The sequence below is a fragment of the Oncorhynchus kisutch genome, unplaced genomic scaffold, assembly GCF_002021735.2.
Source record: "Oncorhynchus kisutch isolate 150728-3 unplaced genomic scaffold, Okis_V2 Okis07a-Okis12b_hom, whole genome shotgun sequence".
In the NCBI taxonomy this organism is placed as follows: Eukaryota; Metazoa; Chordata; class Actinopteri; order Salmoniformes; family Salmonidae; genus Oncorhynchus; species Oncorhynchus kisutch.
The window spans coordinates 3,381,775-3,400,624 of NW_022261984.1; the positions used below are offsets into that span (position 1 = coordinate 3,381,775).

At 42.1% G+C, this 18,850-nt stretch overlaps 3 protein-coding genes across 4 annotated transcripts in view; 1 reads left to right on the forward strand and 2 right to left on the reverse strand.

Moving 5' to 3' along the window:
• The window catches only part of LOC109876378 (C-type lectin domain family 4 member E-like), a 28,613-nt gene extending 9,894 nt beyond the window's left edge, over window positions 1–18,719 (forward strand). Inside the window, exons 1-6 of one of the 2 annotated variants that reach the window (XM_020468800.2) lie at window positions 15,426–15,895; window positions 16,186–16,287; window positions 16,392–16,655; window positions 16,757–16,899; window positions 17,015–17,118; window positions 18,341–18,719. In XM_020468800.2, the coding sequence (XP_020324389.2) occupies window positions 15,754–15,895; window positions 16,186–16,287; window positions 16,392–16,655; window positions 16,757–16,899; window positions 17,015–17,118; window positions 18,341–18,491 (906 nt within the window). In that variant the 5' untranslated portion in view covers window positions 15,426–15,753 and the 3' untranslated portion in view covers window positions 18,492–18,719. Of the gene's footprint in view, window positions 1–15,425; window positions 15,896–16,185; window positions 16,288–16,391; window positions 16,656–16,756; window positions 16,900–17,014; window positions 17,119–18,340 lie in introns of those variants that run through there. The other variant, XM_031814923.1, reaches the window with a different exon arrangement.
• Window positions 1–18,850, reverse strand: part of LOC109876142 (C-type lectin domain family 4 member M-like) — a 223,449-nt gene that overhangs the window by 132,837 nt on the left and 71,762 nt on the right. The window lies entirely within an intron of this gene.
• Window positions 6,306–8,156, reverse strand: LOC109876383 (ecto-ADP-ribosyltransferase 5-like). The gene is made up of 2 exons (XM_031814935.1): window positions 7,923–8,156; window positions 6,306–7,329 (listed from the first exon to the last, which is right to left on the reverse strand). Exons 1-2 carry the CDS (start codon window positions 7,998–8,000, stop codon window positions 6,580–6,582), a joined length of 828 nt encoding a protein of 275 aa, XP_031670795.1. The 5' UTR covers window positions 8,001–8,156; the 3' UTR covers window positions 6,306–6,579.

Consider the following 18,850-nt stretch of genomic DNA (forward strand, 5'->3'; position numbering starts at 1 on the left):
AGTCAGCCATGATCTTCCAGATCCGCCAGTCAGCCAGGATCCACCAGTCAGCCAGGATCTTCCAGATCCGCCAGTCAGCCAGGATCCGCCAGTCAGCCATGATCTTCCAGATCCGCCAGTCAGCCAGGATCCGCCAGTCAGCCAGGATCTGCCAGAACCACCAGCTAGCCAGGAACCGCCAGTCAGCCAGGATCTTCCAGAACCACCAGCTAGACAGGATCTGCCAGGGCCTACTACCTGCCTGAGTTCTCTCTCAGTACTGGGCTTCCTCTCGGTACTAGGCATCCCCTCAGTGACGAGCTTCCCCTCAGTCCCGAGCTTCTACCTCAGTCCCGAGCTTCTACCTCAGTCCCGAGCTTCTACCTCAGTCCCGAGCTTCTACCTCAGTCCCGAGCTTCTACCTCAGTCCCGAGCTTCTACCTCAGTCCCGAGCTTCTACCTCAGTCCCGAGCTTCTACCTCAGTCCCGAGCTTCCCCTCAGTCCAGTGGGGTCCTTGGTGAGGGTTATTAGGCCAAGGTCGGCGGCGAGGGTCGCCAATCAAAGGACGCGTTACAGGGGGACTAAGACTTGGTTGGAGTGGGGTCCACGTCCCGAGCCGGAGCCGCCACCGTGGACAGACGCCCACCCGGACCCTCCCCTATGGGTTTAGTGTGCGGCCGGGAGTCCGCACCTTAGGGGGGGGGGTTCTGTCACGCCCTGGTCTTAGTATTTTGTGTTTTCTATATTTATTTGGTCAGGCCAGGGTGTGACATGGGTTTATTTTGTGTTGTGTTTATGTATGTTTTTTTTTCTCGTAGGTATTGGGATTGTGGCTTAGTGGGGTGTTCTAGCAAAGTCTATGGTTGCCTGAGGCGGTTCTCAGAGGCAGGTGATTCTCGTTGTCTCTGATTGGGAACCATATTTAGGCAGCCATATTCTTTGAGTGTTTCGTGGGTGATTGTTCCTGTCTCAGTGTTTTGTATTTCAACAGATAGGCTGTATAGGTTTTCACGTTCCGTTTGTTGTTTTGTATTGATCGTGTTGTCTACATTAAACATGTATCGAATTAACCACGCTGTATTTTGGTCCGACTCTCTTTCGACGGAAAGCTGCTGCTCCAGTTTCAACTTCCACCTGACTGTGCTGCTGCTCCAGTTTCAACTGTTCTGCCTTATTATTATTCGACCATGCTGGTCATTTATGAACATTTGAACATCTTGGCCATGTTCTGTTATAATCTCCACCCGGCACAGCCAGAAGAGGACTGGCCACCCCACATAGCCTGGTTCCTCTCTAGGTTTCTTCCTAGGTATTGGCCTTTCTAGGGAGTTTTTCCTAGCCACCGTGCTTCTACACCTGCATTGCTTGCTGTTTGGGGTTTTAGGCTGGGTTTCTGTACAGCACTTTGAGATATCAGCTGATGTACGAAGGGCTATATAAATAAATTTGATTTGATTTGATATCCTGGTTAAGACCAGTACCTACAGGGTTAACACCAGTCATAGTTAATTTTTTAATGAATTTTTTATTTAACCTTTATTTAACTAGGCTAGTCAGTTAAGAACAAATTCTTATTTTCAATGACGGCCTAGGAACAGTGGGTTTAACTGCCTGTTCAGGGGCAGAACGCCAGATTTGTACCTTGTCAGCTCAGGGGTTTGAACTTGCAACCTTCCGGTTACTAGTCCAACGCTCTAACCACTAGGCTACCCTGCCGCCCCTCATGGTTAATACCAGTATCTACAGAGTTAACAACAGTCAGATATCATGGTTAACACCACTACAGGGTTCACAACAGTCAGATATCATGGTTAACACCATTACCTACAGGGTTAACAACAGTCAGATATCATGGTTAATCCCAGTACCTACAGGGTTAACAACAGTCAGATATCATGGTTAATCCCAGTACCTACAGGGTTAACAAGTCAGATATCATGGTTAATCCCAGTACCTACAGGGTTAACAACAGTCAGATATCATGGTTAACACCAGTACCTACAGGGTTAACAACAGTCAGATATCATGGTTAACACCACTACAGGGTTAACAACAGTCAGATATCATGGTTAATATCACTACAGGGTTAACAACAGTCAGATATCATGGTTAACACCACTACAGGGTTAACAACAGTCAGATATCATGGTTAATACCAGTACCTACAGGGTTAAAAACAGTCAGATATCATGGTTAATACCAGTACCTACAGGGTTAACAACAGTCAGATATCATGGTTAACACCACTACAGGGTTAAAAACAGTCAGATATCATGGACAATACCAGTACCTACAGGGTTAACAACAGTCAGATATCATGGTTAACACCAGTACCTACAGGGTTAAAACAGTCAGATATCATGGTTAATACCACTACAGGGTTAAAAACAGTCAGATATCATGGTTAATACCACTACAGGGTTAAAAACAGTCAGATATCATGGTAATACCAGTACCTACAGGGTTCACAACAGTCAGATATCATGGTTAATACCAGTACCTACAGGGTTCACAACAGTCAGATATCATGGTTAACACTACTACAGGGTTCACAACAGTCAGATATCATGGTTAACACCAGTACCTACAGGGTTAAAACAGTCAGATATCATGGTTAATACCAGTACCTACAGGGTTAACAACAGTCAGATATCATGATTAATACCAGTACCTACAGGGTTAAAAGCAGTCAGATATCATGGTTAATACCAGTACCTACAGGGTTAACAACGGTCAGATATCATGGTTAATATCACTACAGGGTTAACAACAGTCAGATATCATGGTTAACACCACTACAGGGTTAACAACAGTCAGATATCATGGTTAATACCAGTACCTACAGGGTTAACAACAGTCAGATATCATGGTTAATATCACTACAGGGTTAACAACAGTCAGATATCATGGTTAACACCACTACAGGGTTAACAACAGTCAGATATCATGGTTAACACCACTACAGGGTTAACAACAGTCAGATATCATGGTTAACACCACTACAGGGTTAACAACAGTCAGATATAAAAAGAATACACAGAGGGCAGAGTAGAAATCCATGGCATGTTGGCACATTTCTCTGTCACCTTCCCATTAGGGATACGAAGGCAGACCATCTGTCATGTAGACTGCCATAGTGGTAAAAAAAAGGATTGAGGGTAACAAAACTAAACCTAATCAAGGCACCCTTCACTCTTTTATGTAGAAACGACCTCAGTTCACAACTCTTGTCCTGTAAGTTCATGACTAGTCCGGGGTCATTCTGAGTGACTAACTTCAATTCAATTGATTTGATGTCCAGTTCAAGGGCCCTGATAGTCTCTTTAACTTCAATACGAGACAGAGCAGTATACTGTTGACAAAACATACCCACCATAGTCATAAGGACTAAAAATTCCATTTAATAACTGTCCATTTTTCCCAAAACATCAACAACCTTTTACAAAACATGACATGTAATAACATTAAAATACCAATAAAGTGATGACCTTTGTGGACAGGACAAGTGGATATCAACAGTCATAATATGGTGATCAGAAAAACCCACAGGAGTAATGTCACACCATACACCCTGTCTAACCTTGCTGCACTGCACTGTTGAAAAGTTTGTTTGTTGGAGAGTTTGTCCGCTCTCCCTCTCTGTCGTGGTTAGAATGCATAGTTCATTCATGTCGTTATAGAATAGATGTTTCGGCGGTTGTCGGGTCTTCGCGTTCAATGATACCGAATTCCTAGCTGCAGACTAGTAAATTAATATCAAAGACTTGTTATTATTCTGTCTGTATTTACAGTCTAAGAGTTTAACCACGTGGTATGGTTAAAAGATTCTCGTGGTAAGCTGGTCTGCAACCTTTAGCCATCTCGTAATTGAGGTAAGCTCAGTCTCCTCTCAATCCTTTGCTCAATCCTACTTAAACCTTGGCCCTCTCGTTATCGAGGTAAGCTGGTCTGGTGATATAAAACCCCCACCTGGGTTTTCTTCGGAAGAGCAGAAAAGGGCCTGTCCCAGGACGCCAGACCATAACTGTGCTCATGGGCGGTCCTCTGAGTTAGTTAAACTCCAAAGAGAATTGGAGTTTCCTTCAATAAACAGTCCAAAATCACATTACATAATATCATCCTCACTCATTCATCTTATACAAAAATTAGATGTAAGCCTCATCTGAGGCTATTATATAAACAGCGTTATGGTAATGTAGCCGTATTGTCTCCCATGAGTTTCACAAAATTGTACCAAATGGACCAGTTCGTAGCTGGATTCTTCACCGATCTTTTATACATTCTCCAGAACATAAATATTGTTCGGGCCTCAAGTTCTGTGAGGTGGAAGAAATTCCTTTGTTCTCTCTATGAAAACTCATTCTCTCTCTATACTGTGGCCATGAGGAGATAATCTCCTCCAGGAATTTACAACCTCTCTGACCACAGCAGCCTGGTTGTAGGAGACAGAGAGAGGGGGATGGTGCTCGCTGTACCCAAAGAGATCAATGTCATGACACTATGTGTCTCCTGTAGAAAAACGACATTAAGCCTTTTCTGTTTTATTACTTCTATTCCTGTCCCTTCCCCCATTAAGGGGCGGCAGCGTAGCCTAGTGGTTAGAGAGTTGGACTAGTAACCGGAAGGTTGCAAGTTCAGACCCCCGAGCTGACAAGGTACAAATCTTTCGTTCTGCCCCTGAACAGGCAGTTAACCCACTGTTCCTAGGCCATCATTGAAAGTATTACCACCACAAATTGGAATAACTAGAAAAATGTTGAAAAACATATTGCTTCAACTTGTTTTATTAATTTTAATATTGGGAGGGTCTGTGCATTTTTTGACAGTACAAGGGGAGGGTCATGTGTACATATTTTTTTTATGTTGTGGAAGGGGGTGATTTCATTTTTATTACGGCAAGTCAGTTATAATTATTTATATTTTTCTGTGCTTTCTTATATCTGACACGTTCGTTGTAAGGATCGGACCAAGGCGCAGCGTGAGTAAAGTTCCACACAATTTTTATAAATCGAAACTCACTGAACAAAACAACAACCAAATGAAACGTGAAGCTACTGATGTGCACTAAGGCAACTATACATAGACAAGATCCCACAACGCAAATAAGGAAAATGCTACCTAAATATGATCCTCAATCAGAGACAACGATAAACAGCTGTCTCTGATTGGGAACCATATCAGGCCAACATAGACAAAAACAAAAACCCCATGACATACAAAAACTAGAGTACCCACCCTAGTCACACCCTGAACTAGCCAAAATATATAGGAAAAACAGAGATAAAGGTCAGGGCGTGACAATATCTTGGACAGACAAACCTTTTTCCATTAGATGTTTTTATTTTTATTTAAATGTTTTGCCATTTATGAATGTGTTATTCAATGTGTTTCTGGGGACTATAGTAGTAGAGTTCCAAATCAAATAGCTACAAATAACTGCAGTATGTTAGCTTAGTACACCCTCCCCCCATTGTCAAAACAGATTAGTGTCAAAGTGGATAGACAGTAGGTTGTATGATTGTTCACTGCCTCCCTGTGGCCTCTGTTGTCTCTGTTAGTGAACTGAAAAGATTCTCGATTACTGAACCCCGGCCCCTCTCTCCTCCCACCCCTCTCACAACATTGGCAAGGTTCCAGGCTGACTACATTGCAAACACCTGACAGAACGCACAACTCCTGGATAGGTGTTTAACATATCAGTTAACCAAATCATATGGTATAGCAATCTGATGCTCATTTGTTGATGCGTTGAACTCAACTGCAATATAGTTGGCCTGGAACGAGACAGCCCTCTCCTCCTTGTGGTTGATAGATTGAGCTCTGGACCTACAGAAAACATCTAACCCTGCTACTGATCTCCCCTCCCTCCCTAATCTTTCTTTGAATCTAAATATCTTTGTAGCCACTTCTAATTATATCTGAGAACAAACACATTTACTTCAAGTGAGCTGACATTGATATCTTTATAGCAGATGTACAGGCAGTGTCACGACTTCCGCCGAAGTCGGTCCATCTCCTTGTTCGGGCGGCGTTCGGCTGTCGACGATCCACTTTAATTTTCCATTTGTTTTGCCTTTGTTTTACACACCTGGTTTCAATTCCCCAATTACGTGTTCACTGTTTAACCCTCTGTTTTCCCCATGGTTTTTGTGCGTGTTTGTTTTGTGTATTTCGGTCCTTTGTGTGGGCTTGGTAGATCTACATGTATTTGGTAATGTTGAGTAAAGTTACTTTTATTACTCAGCTCTGTCCTGCGCCTGACTCCTCTGCACCAGCTACACCCAGACCCTTACAGGTGGTGGATAAATTAGGACAGGAGATGTCATATTGCTGAATGCGTTTATTGGTTTTAACAAAATCTGCAATGCACATGACAACAAATGCCAATTCACTGGCAGAGGAAATTTTAACAAACAATGTGTGTAGCATTTATTACAGGACTGGCCTGACAATCTGAAAGTTGGGAAAGTACTGCTTTTATTACTGAATATTTCCTGCATTTGTAGGTGGGAGCGATGATGGATGGGGATGCTGGGGGTTGAAATCAAATCTGCATGTCATATTTGATTGAAAGCAGAAAACTTGTTGCTGGTTTGATTTTATTCTCCTTGGAGTGGTCCAATCATCTGGCATTTCAGGTCACTTTTTCCTTTCTTAGTACTCTGCAGTTTGTAGACGACGTCACACCAGAGGTCTTTCTTGTCTCTTCTCCTCATCACCTTGGTGATTTTGAACACCTCGTAGGGGGGAATCAGCACTTCTTTCTCATGTGGCAGCTGAGAGTACTTCCCCAGTGGGGCACCAAAGTAGGTAGCGATCTCAAAACAGGATTTAGTTCCAAAACCTTTAGCAATTTTCTGGTCTAAAGAGCTCGAGGTGAACTGTCCAAATCGCATTATAGTTTTTCGGTCAGAGAAGAAAGTCACATTGGTTCCTCGGTAGGTATGGAAATGCTTTTTAATAAAGCGTTTCCAAAAATTGTTGTTCAGGATTCGTAAGGCATTGGTCAGAAGGAAGTGCAGGGAGTGGTACTGGAATGTTGTGGTGTAGCTCTCCTTTTGGGTACGAGTGGCAGTGTTGAATGACTTGTAAACGTTGGATGTTGCATTCACATACACCTGGATTGCCAGGGAATAGTTTTTAGACAGTTTTCCTTTTTCTTTGTAATGGTCCTCAGCAGCGGTCCAAGCCTGGTTGAAATCTTTGTTCTCTCCTCTCTCTTTTGGCAGGTAATAGTCATGCACCTTCCCACGCATCTTATCCTCACAGCCCTTGTAGGAGTCATCAACAGAGTCTGGAGCCATGTCTAAGGGGAAGTTGTATTTTGGATCATGCAGAGGGAGACTGACCTTTAGTGATTTGAGACAGAAATAGAGAAACAGGTGTGAAACAAGAAAATGCAGATATTATTATTAATGATGAGACAGCTGTAAGTCTGTTAGTTATTTATTTAGAGTTTAAGACGTTGCGGTGGGTGAGAGGTGCTGAGTTGACATAGAATTGTTTTAAGATGGTCATAGTATGGATCATTTAGCTATTTGATTTTGAATTTAAGACCCCTTTAGGTCTCATAAAAGATATAATAAATAGTAATATGAGGAAGGAATGTTGGCCTTTCCTTCTAACCCTAAAGAAACACATTGGATAACACATTCATCAATGGCAGAAAGCAGTCAAAAAATGAATCCGGAAAAACATGGTTTTGAAGTGTCGTTCCTAAAGCTAGGAGATAAGAAAACTCAGGAAATGTGTTTATATTTCTTTACACATATATAACGCCTTTTTGGGGTAGGCACAAAACTACCTTCATACTTCAATTCATTTTTTAAAACCGGTATCTGTTACTTTCAGACGAGTCCCTTGACACTTAACTTTGTCCACACTAAAATTGTTCCTGTTATTTTGCTCTTTCACTCTCTCTCAAAATAGTGTAGCATCTTACCATCTTGGAGTCCACACCCAAAATCCAAGCCTGGACTAAATACATCAGAGTAAAGGTTAGGTTATTGTATCTTGCCATGGTGTCAAAATGTATTGGTCCAATGGCAACTTGTAATGGAGATTAATTGTCTTTTAAGATACAGAATCAGTATTCAAATGTTAAACTTTCAGGGGGCCTTTTAATACCAGTGCCCTTGTGGTTACTTTCACAATACCGCCTCTCATGCTGAGAACAGGCACAAGTACCCCTCAAACACCATAGCACAGTTTAACGCACACACACACCAAATGACTTCTGAGAATTGTTTGTTCACACTTCTTCCATGCTGATCTACGTGTGAACATGACCAACACCAGCAACACCACTGCTGATACTGAGAAAAGTTTCCCATAGTAACAGTACAGAAAGACCCTTAAACCTCATCATCATCCTTCTCCTCTAACCAGGGACTGATTCAGGTCTGGAATACTAATAGCCAATATACCACTTTAATCAATCAATCACCCAGAATAATGGAAAGCAGCACTAAAGTGAAGCTTGAGGCCCCCAGTCCAGGGTTTCCCAACCCTCTCATCAGGGACCATCAGACATTTCACATTTTGGTTTTAGCACTAAACTGGCAAACCTGATACAGTCTACTAACCATCAACCCCCTTGACTAATTGATGCAGGTGTGCCTGTCTGGCGAACTCAGCGGACAGGGTTGGGAAGTACTGCAACTACTGTACAGTGTAGTATGGAACCCTGGTCCTGGAGTGCTGCAGGCACTTCCCATTTTGTCATTTAACCGACCTGGAAGACCAGGTGTGTTGAATTTAGGCAATCACTGAACTGATCAGTTAGCTAAGTAGCTCAGTGTGGTCTGTAGTTGTGACAAAATCCTGCAGTACCTGCAGCACTCCAGAAATAAGTTGTTCCAGAGTTTTGTCTGCCAATCCTTCCTTTAGCTGGTAGAGTTAAATACTGCCCTCTTCTGGCTGCTGTGAATGAACCATGTCTTTTAACTAAAGCAGGGTTTCCCAAACAGCCTAAGGGGCCCCAAAGGGTGGTTTTGTCCTCTACACAGCTGGTTCAACTAATCAGTAAACTTTGATCATGTGAAACAGTTGTGGTGAGTTCAGGCAAAAAACTAAAAGTGCACTCCTTTGGCTCCAGAGGACTGAGTTTGGGAAACACTGCCCTGAAGGCCTTTGGGTACATTAGTGTGTGTTTGGATTCAGTGGTCTCTCATGCCAGTGTATGATTGAGACAGTTTCCCAATATTCTAATACTGCTGGTTATGGTTGTTTCCTTTCCTTTGTTATTACTGAGATGTTAGAGACCTGGTAGGTTGACAGGGTTCCATTCCTTTGTTATGACTGAGATGTGAGAGACCTGGTAGGTTGACAGAGTTCCATCACATTGCATTCATATGGTGAGGTCTTTCAGATCTGTGGTGGTAACAAAAGGAAAGGAGACAGGGAAAGGAAGGTAGCAGGTTGAGACTGTTGGGATGTGACCTTAGTGATTGTGAACATAGTTGATGAATGTGTCAAGTTTATGCTGAGTCCAGCCACTATAGACAGCACATAATCCAACAGCCATAACTGTGTAGAGCGATGTGAGTTTGCACAGATCAATAGAAAATCAAATGAAATTTTATTGGTCACATACCTGTTTTCCAGATGCGATTGTGGGTGTAGCGAAATGCTTGTGTTTCTAGTGCCAACAGTGCAGTAGTATCTAACAAGTAATATCTACCAATTTCACAACAATACACACAAATCCAAAGTAAAGGAATGGACTTAAGAATATATACATTTTTGGATGAGCCATGTCAGAGCAGCATAGACTAAGATACAGTATATACATATGAGATGAGTAATGCAAGATATGTAAACATTATTAAAGTGAGGTCACATTCTAACGCACACAGGGAGGAAACACCACATGGCTTCTGAGAATTGTTTGTTCACACTTATTTAATGCTGATCTATGTGTGAACATGACCAACACCAGCAACAACACTGCTGATACTGAATAAAGGTTCCCATAGTAACAGTACAGAGAGACCCTTATTAAACCTCATCATCATCCTTCTCCTCTAAGCAGGGACTGATTCAGGTCTAGAATACTAATAGCCAATATACCACTTTAATCAATCAATCACCCAGAATAATGGAAAACAGCACTACAGTGAATATTGATGTCCCCAGTCCAGCGTTTCCCAACCCTCTCATCAGGGACCACCATACATTTCACATTTTAGTTTTAGTCCTAATCAGTCTACTAACCATCAACCCCTTGACTAATTGAGGAAGATGTGCCTGTCTAGTGGTCCCTAAGGAGAGGGTTTGAAAGTACTGCACCTACAGTGTAGTATGGAACCCTGGTCCTGGAGTGCCGCAGGAACTCTACTTATTGTGGTTGATAGATTGAGCAGTACAGGGCTCACAGACATATGAAACTACTGACCCTGCTACTGCTCTCCATCAAGTTTATTTCGAAGCCATTAATAAGTGTCATTTATTTCTACGATTATTTCTTCATCTTTGTCAAACTTTGAATTTTTGTTTAAATATAAATATCTTTGTAGCCTTTTCTAACTATAAAACTGAGAACAAACTCATTTTCTTCAAGTGAGCTGAAATTGATATCTTTATAACAGATGTACAGGAAGTGGATAAATAGGACAGGAAATTTCATATTGCTGAATGCTTTTCTTTATTGGTTTTAACAAAAGCTGCAATGCACATGACAACAAATGTCAATTCACTGGCAGAAGAAATTTTAACAATCTAACAATGTATGTAACAATTAGAACAGATCTGACAATCAGAAAGTTGGGAAAGTTCTGCTAATGTTTTATTGCTGAATATTTCCTGCATTTGTGGGAGGGAGCAACAATGGATGGGGAAACCAAGGGTTACAATATAATCTACAATACAACACAAAATGTCATATTTTGACAGCATGCAGATAAGCTGTGTTGCTGGTTTGATTTTATTCTCTTTGGTGTGTTTTATTAACCATCTGGCATTTCAGGTCACTTTTTCCTTTCTTAGTACTCTGCAGTTTGTAAACTCTCTTGCTAAGTAGAGGCACAAGTACCCCTCAAACACCATAGCACAGTACACACACACCCACACAGGCAGGAAACACCACATGGCTTCTGAGAATGGTTTGTTCACAGTTCTTTCATACGGATCTATTTGTGGACATGACCAACACCAGCCACAGTCCAGGGTTTCCCAACCCTCTCCCCAGGGACCATCAGACATTTCACATTTTGGTTTTAGCACTAAACTGGCACACCTGATTCAGTCTACTAAACCCTTGATGCAGGTGTGCCTGTCTGGGGAACCCAGCAGAGAGGGTTGGAAAGTACTGCACCTACAGTGTAGTAGAAAACCCTGGTCCTGGAGTGCTGCAGAAAGAGGTTTGTCTAGTCAGATCTTAGTCTGCCAATCATTCCTTTAGCTTGTGGAGATAAATACTACCCTCTTCTGGCTGTTGTGCAGAATGAGCTGTGTCAAGTATCTAATGGCCTCTGGGTACATTAGTGTGTGCTTGGTTTTCAGTAGTCCTAATCTGACACACCTGATTCATTCTACTAACCATCAAACCATTGACTAATTGATGCAGGTGTGCCTGTCTGGTGAACCCAGAGAAGAGGGTTGGGAAGTACTGCACCTTGTAGGCAACCGTGGTCCTGGAGTACCGCAGGAATGTTTTTAATTTAACCGACCTGGAAGAACAGGCTGAAGAGAGAGACCAGCTACAGACCAGTTTCAACAACCTGACTGAAGAGAGACCAGCTACAGACCAGTTTCAAAAACTTGATGTAAGAGAGACCACCTACAGACCAGTTACAACACAACTGAGGAGAGAAACCAGCATATTACCAATATGATTTCCTCTTTATACCATTAGTTATTTCCTCCGATTCTAGCTTCCTGCATACCAGTAGTTGTTTGACAAATCAACATTATATTAGTACATTTGACTTTGCCCACACTCTACATGTGGTGCATTTCATCATTTCAAATATATTATTTGTACTTTCCACAAATATTAGAAAACCCAGAGTATATTGACTGGTGAGTCAATCTAAGGAACACAATAATCTCTCTCTCTCTCTCTCTCTGAGTGCTACCAGCCTTCTCCTCCAATGGGCCAGGGTTAATGGTCTAGAAGCATGGTTTCGATTGCTCCAATAGTTATGTTTCGGTACTGCAGTCTAACGGATGCTAGGCCGAGAAGTCAGATTTGAAAATGTGTAAGAAGACACTTTAGTCATCACCTTTGTGCACAAAATATCCATTGAATTATTTGGACAATTATCAGAGGCAGATTAAAAAATATATTAAAAAAAGAAGGAAATTCATCCAATGTCTTCCATGTTTTTGGATGACGTAATGACGACATCACTGCTCGCGCTGCTCCCAGGGAGCACTGAGTGCTACTGTGCATGTGATGGTGGGCTGAGTAAACCGGATGCAACCCAGATATACACGTGATTACCTTGATAACAACGGGTTCTTATTATACCCGACTCTCCTCTGACTGCCCGTTAGCATGCAGCTCCTCAAACTGGCAGCGCTCTGCCAACCTCACTGATGGTGTCAATGAGACAGGCATCGTCTGCATCACCCTATGCCAGGGCAACGGGACCCTCAACATGTCTAGGGCGGTAGGCCCCAGGGCCGAAAAAAATGACCCTGTGGACTGCAGCTCCAACTGCTGTTCAAAGGTAGAACTGGTGGTAGTGGACAGGACAGGCAACGTAGGTGTGTGTCTGGGCTCAGTGAAGAACTCTGTTGGGGTGGATGTGAGCTCTACATCCCAGGACCCCATTTCCATTCTAAAGGCTAAGTCCATAATTATTACCAACTGTCACCAACACTACAGCTGTACTTGTAGTTAGTACTCCGTCCACCAGAGGGCCACCTTTGACTCTGTCCCTGTATCTAAGGATCTGTGTGATGCTTTCTCTCCTCCTGTGGAATAGAATAGAGCTGTAGAGTTGTATAATAGTTAATGTAGGTAGATGTCATGTGGAACAGTGGAATCAGTGCAGAGAGAGTTGTGTCATTAGATGTAACCAGTATGTTTATGTTATGTTGTACTGAAAGACAGGGTGGAAATATTAACATTTTGTCATAAAACATGTGAAGGGTTTTTATTCTTTAATTTCCCTTAAATCTGAAACTATGGAGATGTTGTCAGAGCTTCTGCTTTTTCATTCTGAGTAATTCTTCACAGTCAGCATAGATAGAACAAAGACCTCTATGGTCATTGGTGGCCGGTCACACTTTGGGGGAAGATTTCCCTAGGTACAGATCTAGGATCTTTACTGTCAAGTTACAGATAAGCACAATGTAAAATGCTCATATTTGACTGTTGTTTCCCTATATGGGCCCCAAAAGGAGGGAATTGAAATTGATCTTTTCAATCAGTCAACCAGTTGTCACTCAATCTCCTCGACCAATCAGGTTCATTAAGAGAGAGGGAGGCAGGTCTTCTAGCAGTTAAGATTGTTTGGCCAGAAACCGAAAGGGTGCTGCATCAAAATCCCGAGCCGGCTACGTGAAAAACTGTCGATGTGCCCTTGAGCAAGGCATTTAACCCTAATTGCTCCTGTAAGTTGCTCTGTTTAAGAGTGTCTGCTAAATGACTAAACTGTAAATGTAGAGGAGAGCCCCGGGGGTTACTGTTATCATCTCATCCTCACTGGTTAAGACTACCCACCCTCAATATCCACTTGGAGCAGTTTGTAGTGTCAAATCTATTGTCTGGACATTATAATGACCCATGTGAAAAAAGTGGTTTAACAATAACCACTGTAACAATCTCTCACACGTACACATGCACACAAGCTTGCAAACTTGTTGTATTATCATAGCCACAACTACCCGTGTCATTTTGTTGTTACTTCCCTAGAGTTAACACCTACAGCAGTCACACAGACAGAGACACTACACATGACTCAGAGACCGATATCACTAGAAGCAGAGACTTGACGTATAGTGGGCTTGCAGTTGACGTACGACGCCTCCTGGTGGCCATGTTGGAAGACCACCACATTAATTCTAGAAGCAGAGACTTAATGTATTGTAGCGGTGTTTATTTGAGAGGGGTAAAGAAAGATTTTGGTCGGGCGCCAGGCAGGTATTAACCATGCCGAAAGGAAAATAGTAGAATAGAGAGAACCACTACCAGACCCACACACATCAGCAGAAGACACCAACCTCATACAATAATAATAATAATAATAATAACGGCAGAGCAATTTAACAGCAACTTCATACAAGAAAGAACCCAGCCATCAACAGAGGACTTGCAATAATCTGTATTATCTTCCAGTGGCTGAGTGCAGAGGGTATGAATGTGGGGGGTGTTCATAGACACAACAAAGGCCTTAAAAATGTCCACAATTTTCTCAGCCACATGTCATTAGTACACCTCACCTCAATACAGTTCACATAACAAGGTAAGAGACTACTGCTATAATAACACTGACCACAGTGGAAGAAGTAGGACTGATGATCTGTGTTGTTCATACTCTAGGTTCTGAGAGAGTGGTCAGTCTAACTCTGTGTTCTACTGCAGGTATTGGTTGAGTGGAGATCCTAATGATGGTGTAGGTCAGACCTGTGTTGTAGTACATTACAGGTCATCAGGCCAAGGAGAGTAGTGGGACTATCAATGTTCCAATCCAGACTACTGTCTCTGTGTGAGAACTTTGCTGTTCTAGGAACTCTAGTCTACGTAAATGATGGTATATTTGATGATATATTTTGTGGCACTCTAAACTAGACGTTGGAGTGAAGAGCACACACACACACAAACGGAAAATGTTCATAGATATCCCTCATTAGCCATTGTTAATGTTAAGATGTATAGTTCACTAGGTAGCATTGCATGAAGGCAATAGACTAATATGTCTATATCTCTATCAGGTAGGCTAGTAGTTACAGCTTAATGGTTGGATACAGTACTGACTGGTTAAGTGATGATGTCTAGTAGTTATCATGTTGATTGTCATGATGAATGGTTAAGTGATGATGTCTAGTATGAGAGGACACACTGCACGCCACACACACTGCACGCCACACACACACACACTGCACGCCACACACACACACACACTGCACGCCACACACACACACACACTGCACGCCACACACACACACACACACACACTGCACGCCACACACACACACACACTGCACGCCACACACACACACACTGCACGCCACACACACACACACACTGCACGCCACACACACACACACACTGCACGCCACACGCAGCCACACACACACACACTTAAAGTTCCCCTTTTAAACCTCTGATAAAGATGCAGACAAAGATTTCCCCCACCAGCTCCGAATAAGTCTTCACACTGATGTCACACATATAGATAAAAAAATACCCTTATATGGCCATCGACGGCCGGTCACAGAGTAGACATCACGTGACTTCTGTTTGAAGGCTGGGGTGTCAAAGCCTCAGTAATGATCTATGATCTATGTGCAAATTTACTAAGTCCAATCTTTTATCTGATAATTGAAGTGATCATATATTTTATCTTGAATCAAGTAAAACATATTTCCATTAGAAGCTATAGTGGGGGGAGTCATGTGGTGGCCAGTGACGTGTTGATTTGACAGTTTCCCCTTCACAGTGGATGACTGTTTAAGAAATAGTCATTACCCTAAGTCACACAAACGCAGGACAGTGCAGGGAGAAGACGCAGGACAGTGCAGGGAGAAGACACAGGTGTAGACATACATTAGATTTGAGGTCAAAAGTAGAAGTTACTGAATTTGACCAAAAGCGTGTTAAGATGTCAGAGGGAGTTTATGGAAACTCAGATGGAGTTGAAGACGATGAGCCTGATGCAATGAAGAACACAGACATTGATGGCCAATTATATGCCAACGTAAAAGCCTTCAAACCTAGACCAAGAGATGGAGTTGTTGCTTCAGGTAAGATTGCACTCATGCTCTCACACACACACACGCACATACACACATGAACATACACACATGAACATACACACACACACAGAGAGAGCGGGAGAGAGTACTGGGGGAGGCGGTAGGTCGAGACACAAGATGGCCAGTAGAGGGCGTTGCAGGAGCAGATGTGACACAAATTACACACACAATACATTAAAACAGATTACCCTGTTGTACTAGACCTTTATTTGTCCCAATCCTGGATGATACAGTCAAACATAATACCACAGATCTTACTTTAATTATTTGTGATTCAGTACATGTTCAGTGGTGGAGGAGACCCTCTGGAGTTGCTGCAGTGTGTCTGGGGCTGCTGTGTGTTCTCCTCCTGGCTGGGATCATAGGCCTGTCTGTCTACTGTAAGTTTAGTATGTTTTTACTGAGACCTAAGTAGCCTACTTAATCATACTTATCCATAAAAGGTTTGGTCGTTACATGTTTGAATAACTCTTGCCTTAAACAGATGGAGTCATTGGTCATCACAACTCAACAGAGAGAAACCAGCTACAGACAAGTAACAACAACCTGACTAAAGAGAGAGACCAGCTACAGACCAGTTACAACACCCTGACTAAAGAGAGAGACCAGCTACAGACCAGTTACAACACCCTGACTAAAGAGAGAGACCAGCTACAGACCAGTTACAACACCCTGACTAAAGAGAGAGACCAGCTACAGACCAGTTACAACACCCTGACTAAAGAGAGAGACCAGCTTACCAATTGTAGTGAGTTAACATTCATCCCAAGCACCTTATTGTATGTCTGTATTCTGTCATTAAGTGTCCAGCGTGATACATTGAAGGAAATACATGCTTTCATCTTGTAGAACAAACCTGTCCTGAAGGCTGGCAGAAGTTTGAATCCAGTTGGTACTTCCTGTCTACTGAGACTAAAACCTGGAAGGAGAGCAGAGAGGACTGTCTGAAGAGAGGAGCACACCTGGTGATCATAAACAGTGATAAGGAACAGGTGTGTGAGAGAGAGTGAGAGTGACAGACACAGACAGAAAGAGAGAGAAGAAATGACATTGCAGGGTTAGATATGAGAAAACATATGAATATATACTTATCTTTCTCAACAACAGGAGTTTCTCTTCAAACTCAAGAAGAGAGTCTGGATTGGTCTGACTGACTCTGTTAGTGAGGGGACTTGGAAATGGGTGGACGGTACCCCACTAACCACCCCAAGGTAATACACTACTGCTCTAATAACACTGACCACCCCAAGGTAATACACTACTGCTCTAATAACACTGACCACCCCAAGGTAATACACTACTGCTATAATAACATTGACCACCCCAAGGTAATACACTACTGCTCTAATAAACACTGACCACAGTGTAAGGAGAAGGACTGATTCTCTGTGTTGTTCATACTGAACTGGTGCACCAGCACTGACCACCGAGTAAGAGATGATAACTACTATGACAATAAGGATCCAATTTTCAGTGCATTCAACCTCTATCCCTACAGGTCATTGTCATTGATGGTGGTATTCAACAAAGTTGAATTTAGCTGAATAATGTCAGTATATTATTTAGGATTGTGATGTTCTGTGATATCTGACTTAACCCTGTAGGTACTGGTATTAACCATGATATCTGACTGTTATTAACCCTGTAGGTACTGGTATTAACCATGATATCTGACTGTTGTTAACCCTGTAGGTACTGGTATTAACCATGATATCTGACTGTTTTTAACCCTGTAGGTACTGGTATTAACCATGATATCTGACTGTTATTAACCCTGTAGGTACTGGTATTAACCATGATATCTGACTGTTTTTAACCCTGTAGGTACTGGTATTAACCATGATATCTGACTGTTTTTAACCCTGTAGGTACTGGTATTAACCATGATATCTGACTGTTATTAACCCTGTAGGTACTGGTATTAACCATGATATCTGACTGTTTTTAACCCTGTAGGTACTGGTATTAACCATGATATCTGACTGTTATTAACCCTGTAGGTACTGGTATTAACCATGATATCTGATTGTGTTTAACCCTGTAGGTACTGGTATTAACCATGATATCTGACTGTTTTTAACCCTGTAGGTACTGGTATTAACCATGATATCTGACTGTTTTTAACCCTGTAGGTACTGGTATTAACCATGATATCTGACTGTTGTTAACCCTGTAGGTACTGGTATTAACCATGATATCTGATTGTGTTTAACCCTGTAGGTACTGGTATTAACCATGATATCTGACTGTTTTTACCCTGTAGGTACTGGTATTAACCATGATATCTGACTTAACCCTGTAGGTACTGGTATTAACCATGATATCTGACTGTTTTTAACCCTGTAGGTACTGGTATTAACCATGATATCTGACTGTTTTTACCCTGTAGGTACTGGTATTAACCATGATATCTGATTGTGTTTAACCCTGTAGGTACTGGAATGACAATCAGCCTGATAGTGGAGATCCTAGTGGGGAGGAGGACTGTGTTGAGATACATAAAGATTGGATCTTTCCACTTAAGGCATGGAATGACATGCCATGTTACTGGAAACTCAACTGGATTTGTGAGAAAGTGGTTTAACATCATGACAACATACTGTAGCCTGCAGAGCACACAACTTCCTTCTTCATTCTCTCTCTGTCACACAAACTCTGTCTTGATCTCGCTCACACACTGCCTCAATCCCAAACACACCCGTACACAGATTGTCGCAAGCACACATGCATACACGTACACACACGCATGCAAATGCACCTATTATTGTATTTGTTTGTAGTATCTTATTAATTAAATTATTTCCTGATTGCACCTTCCTGTGTACTATTCATTTTGTTTCACACATCAAATATAATTTGAAATTAGTACACTTGACATTGAGCATGAACATAAATTCCAGTTCAAATAATTCTAAAGAATATATTCTAATTTTGTCCTGGTGA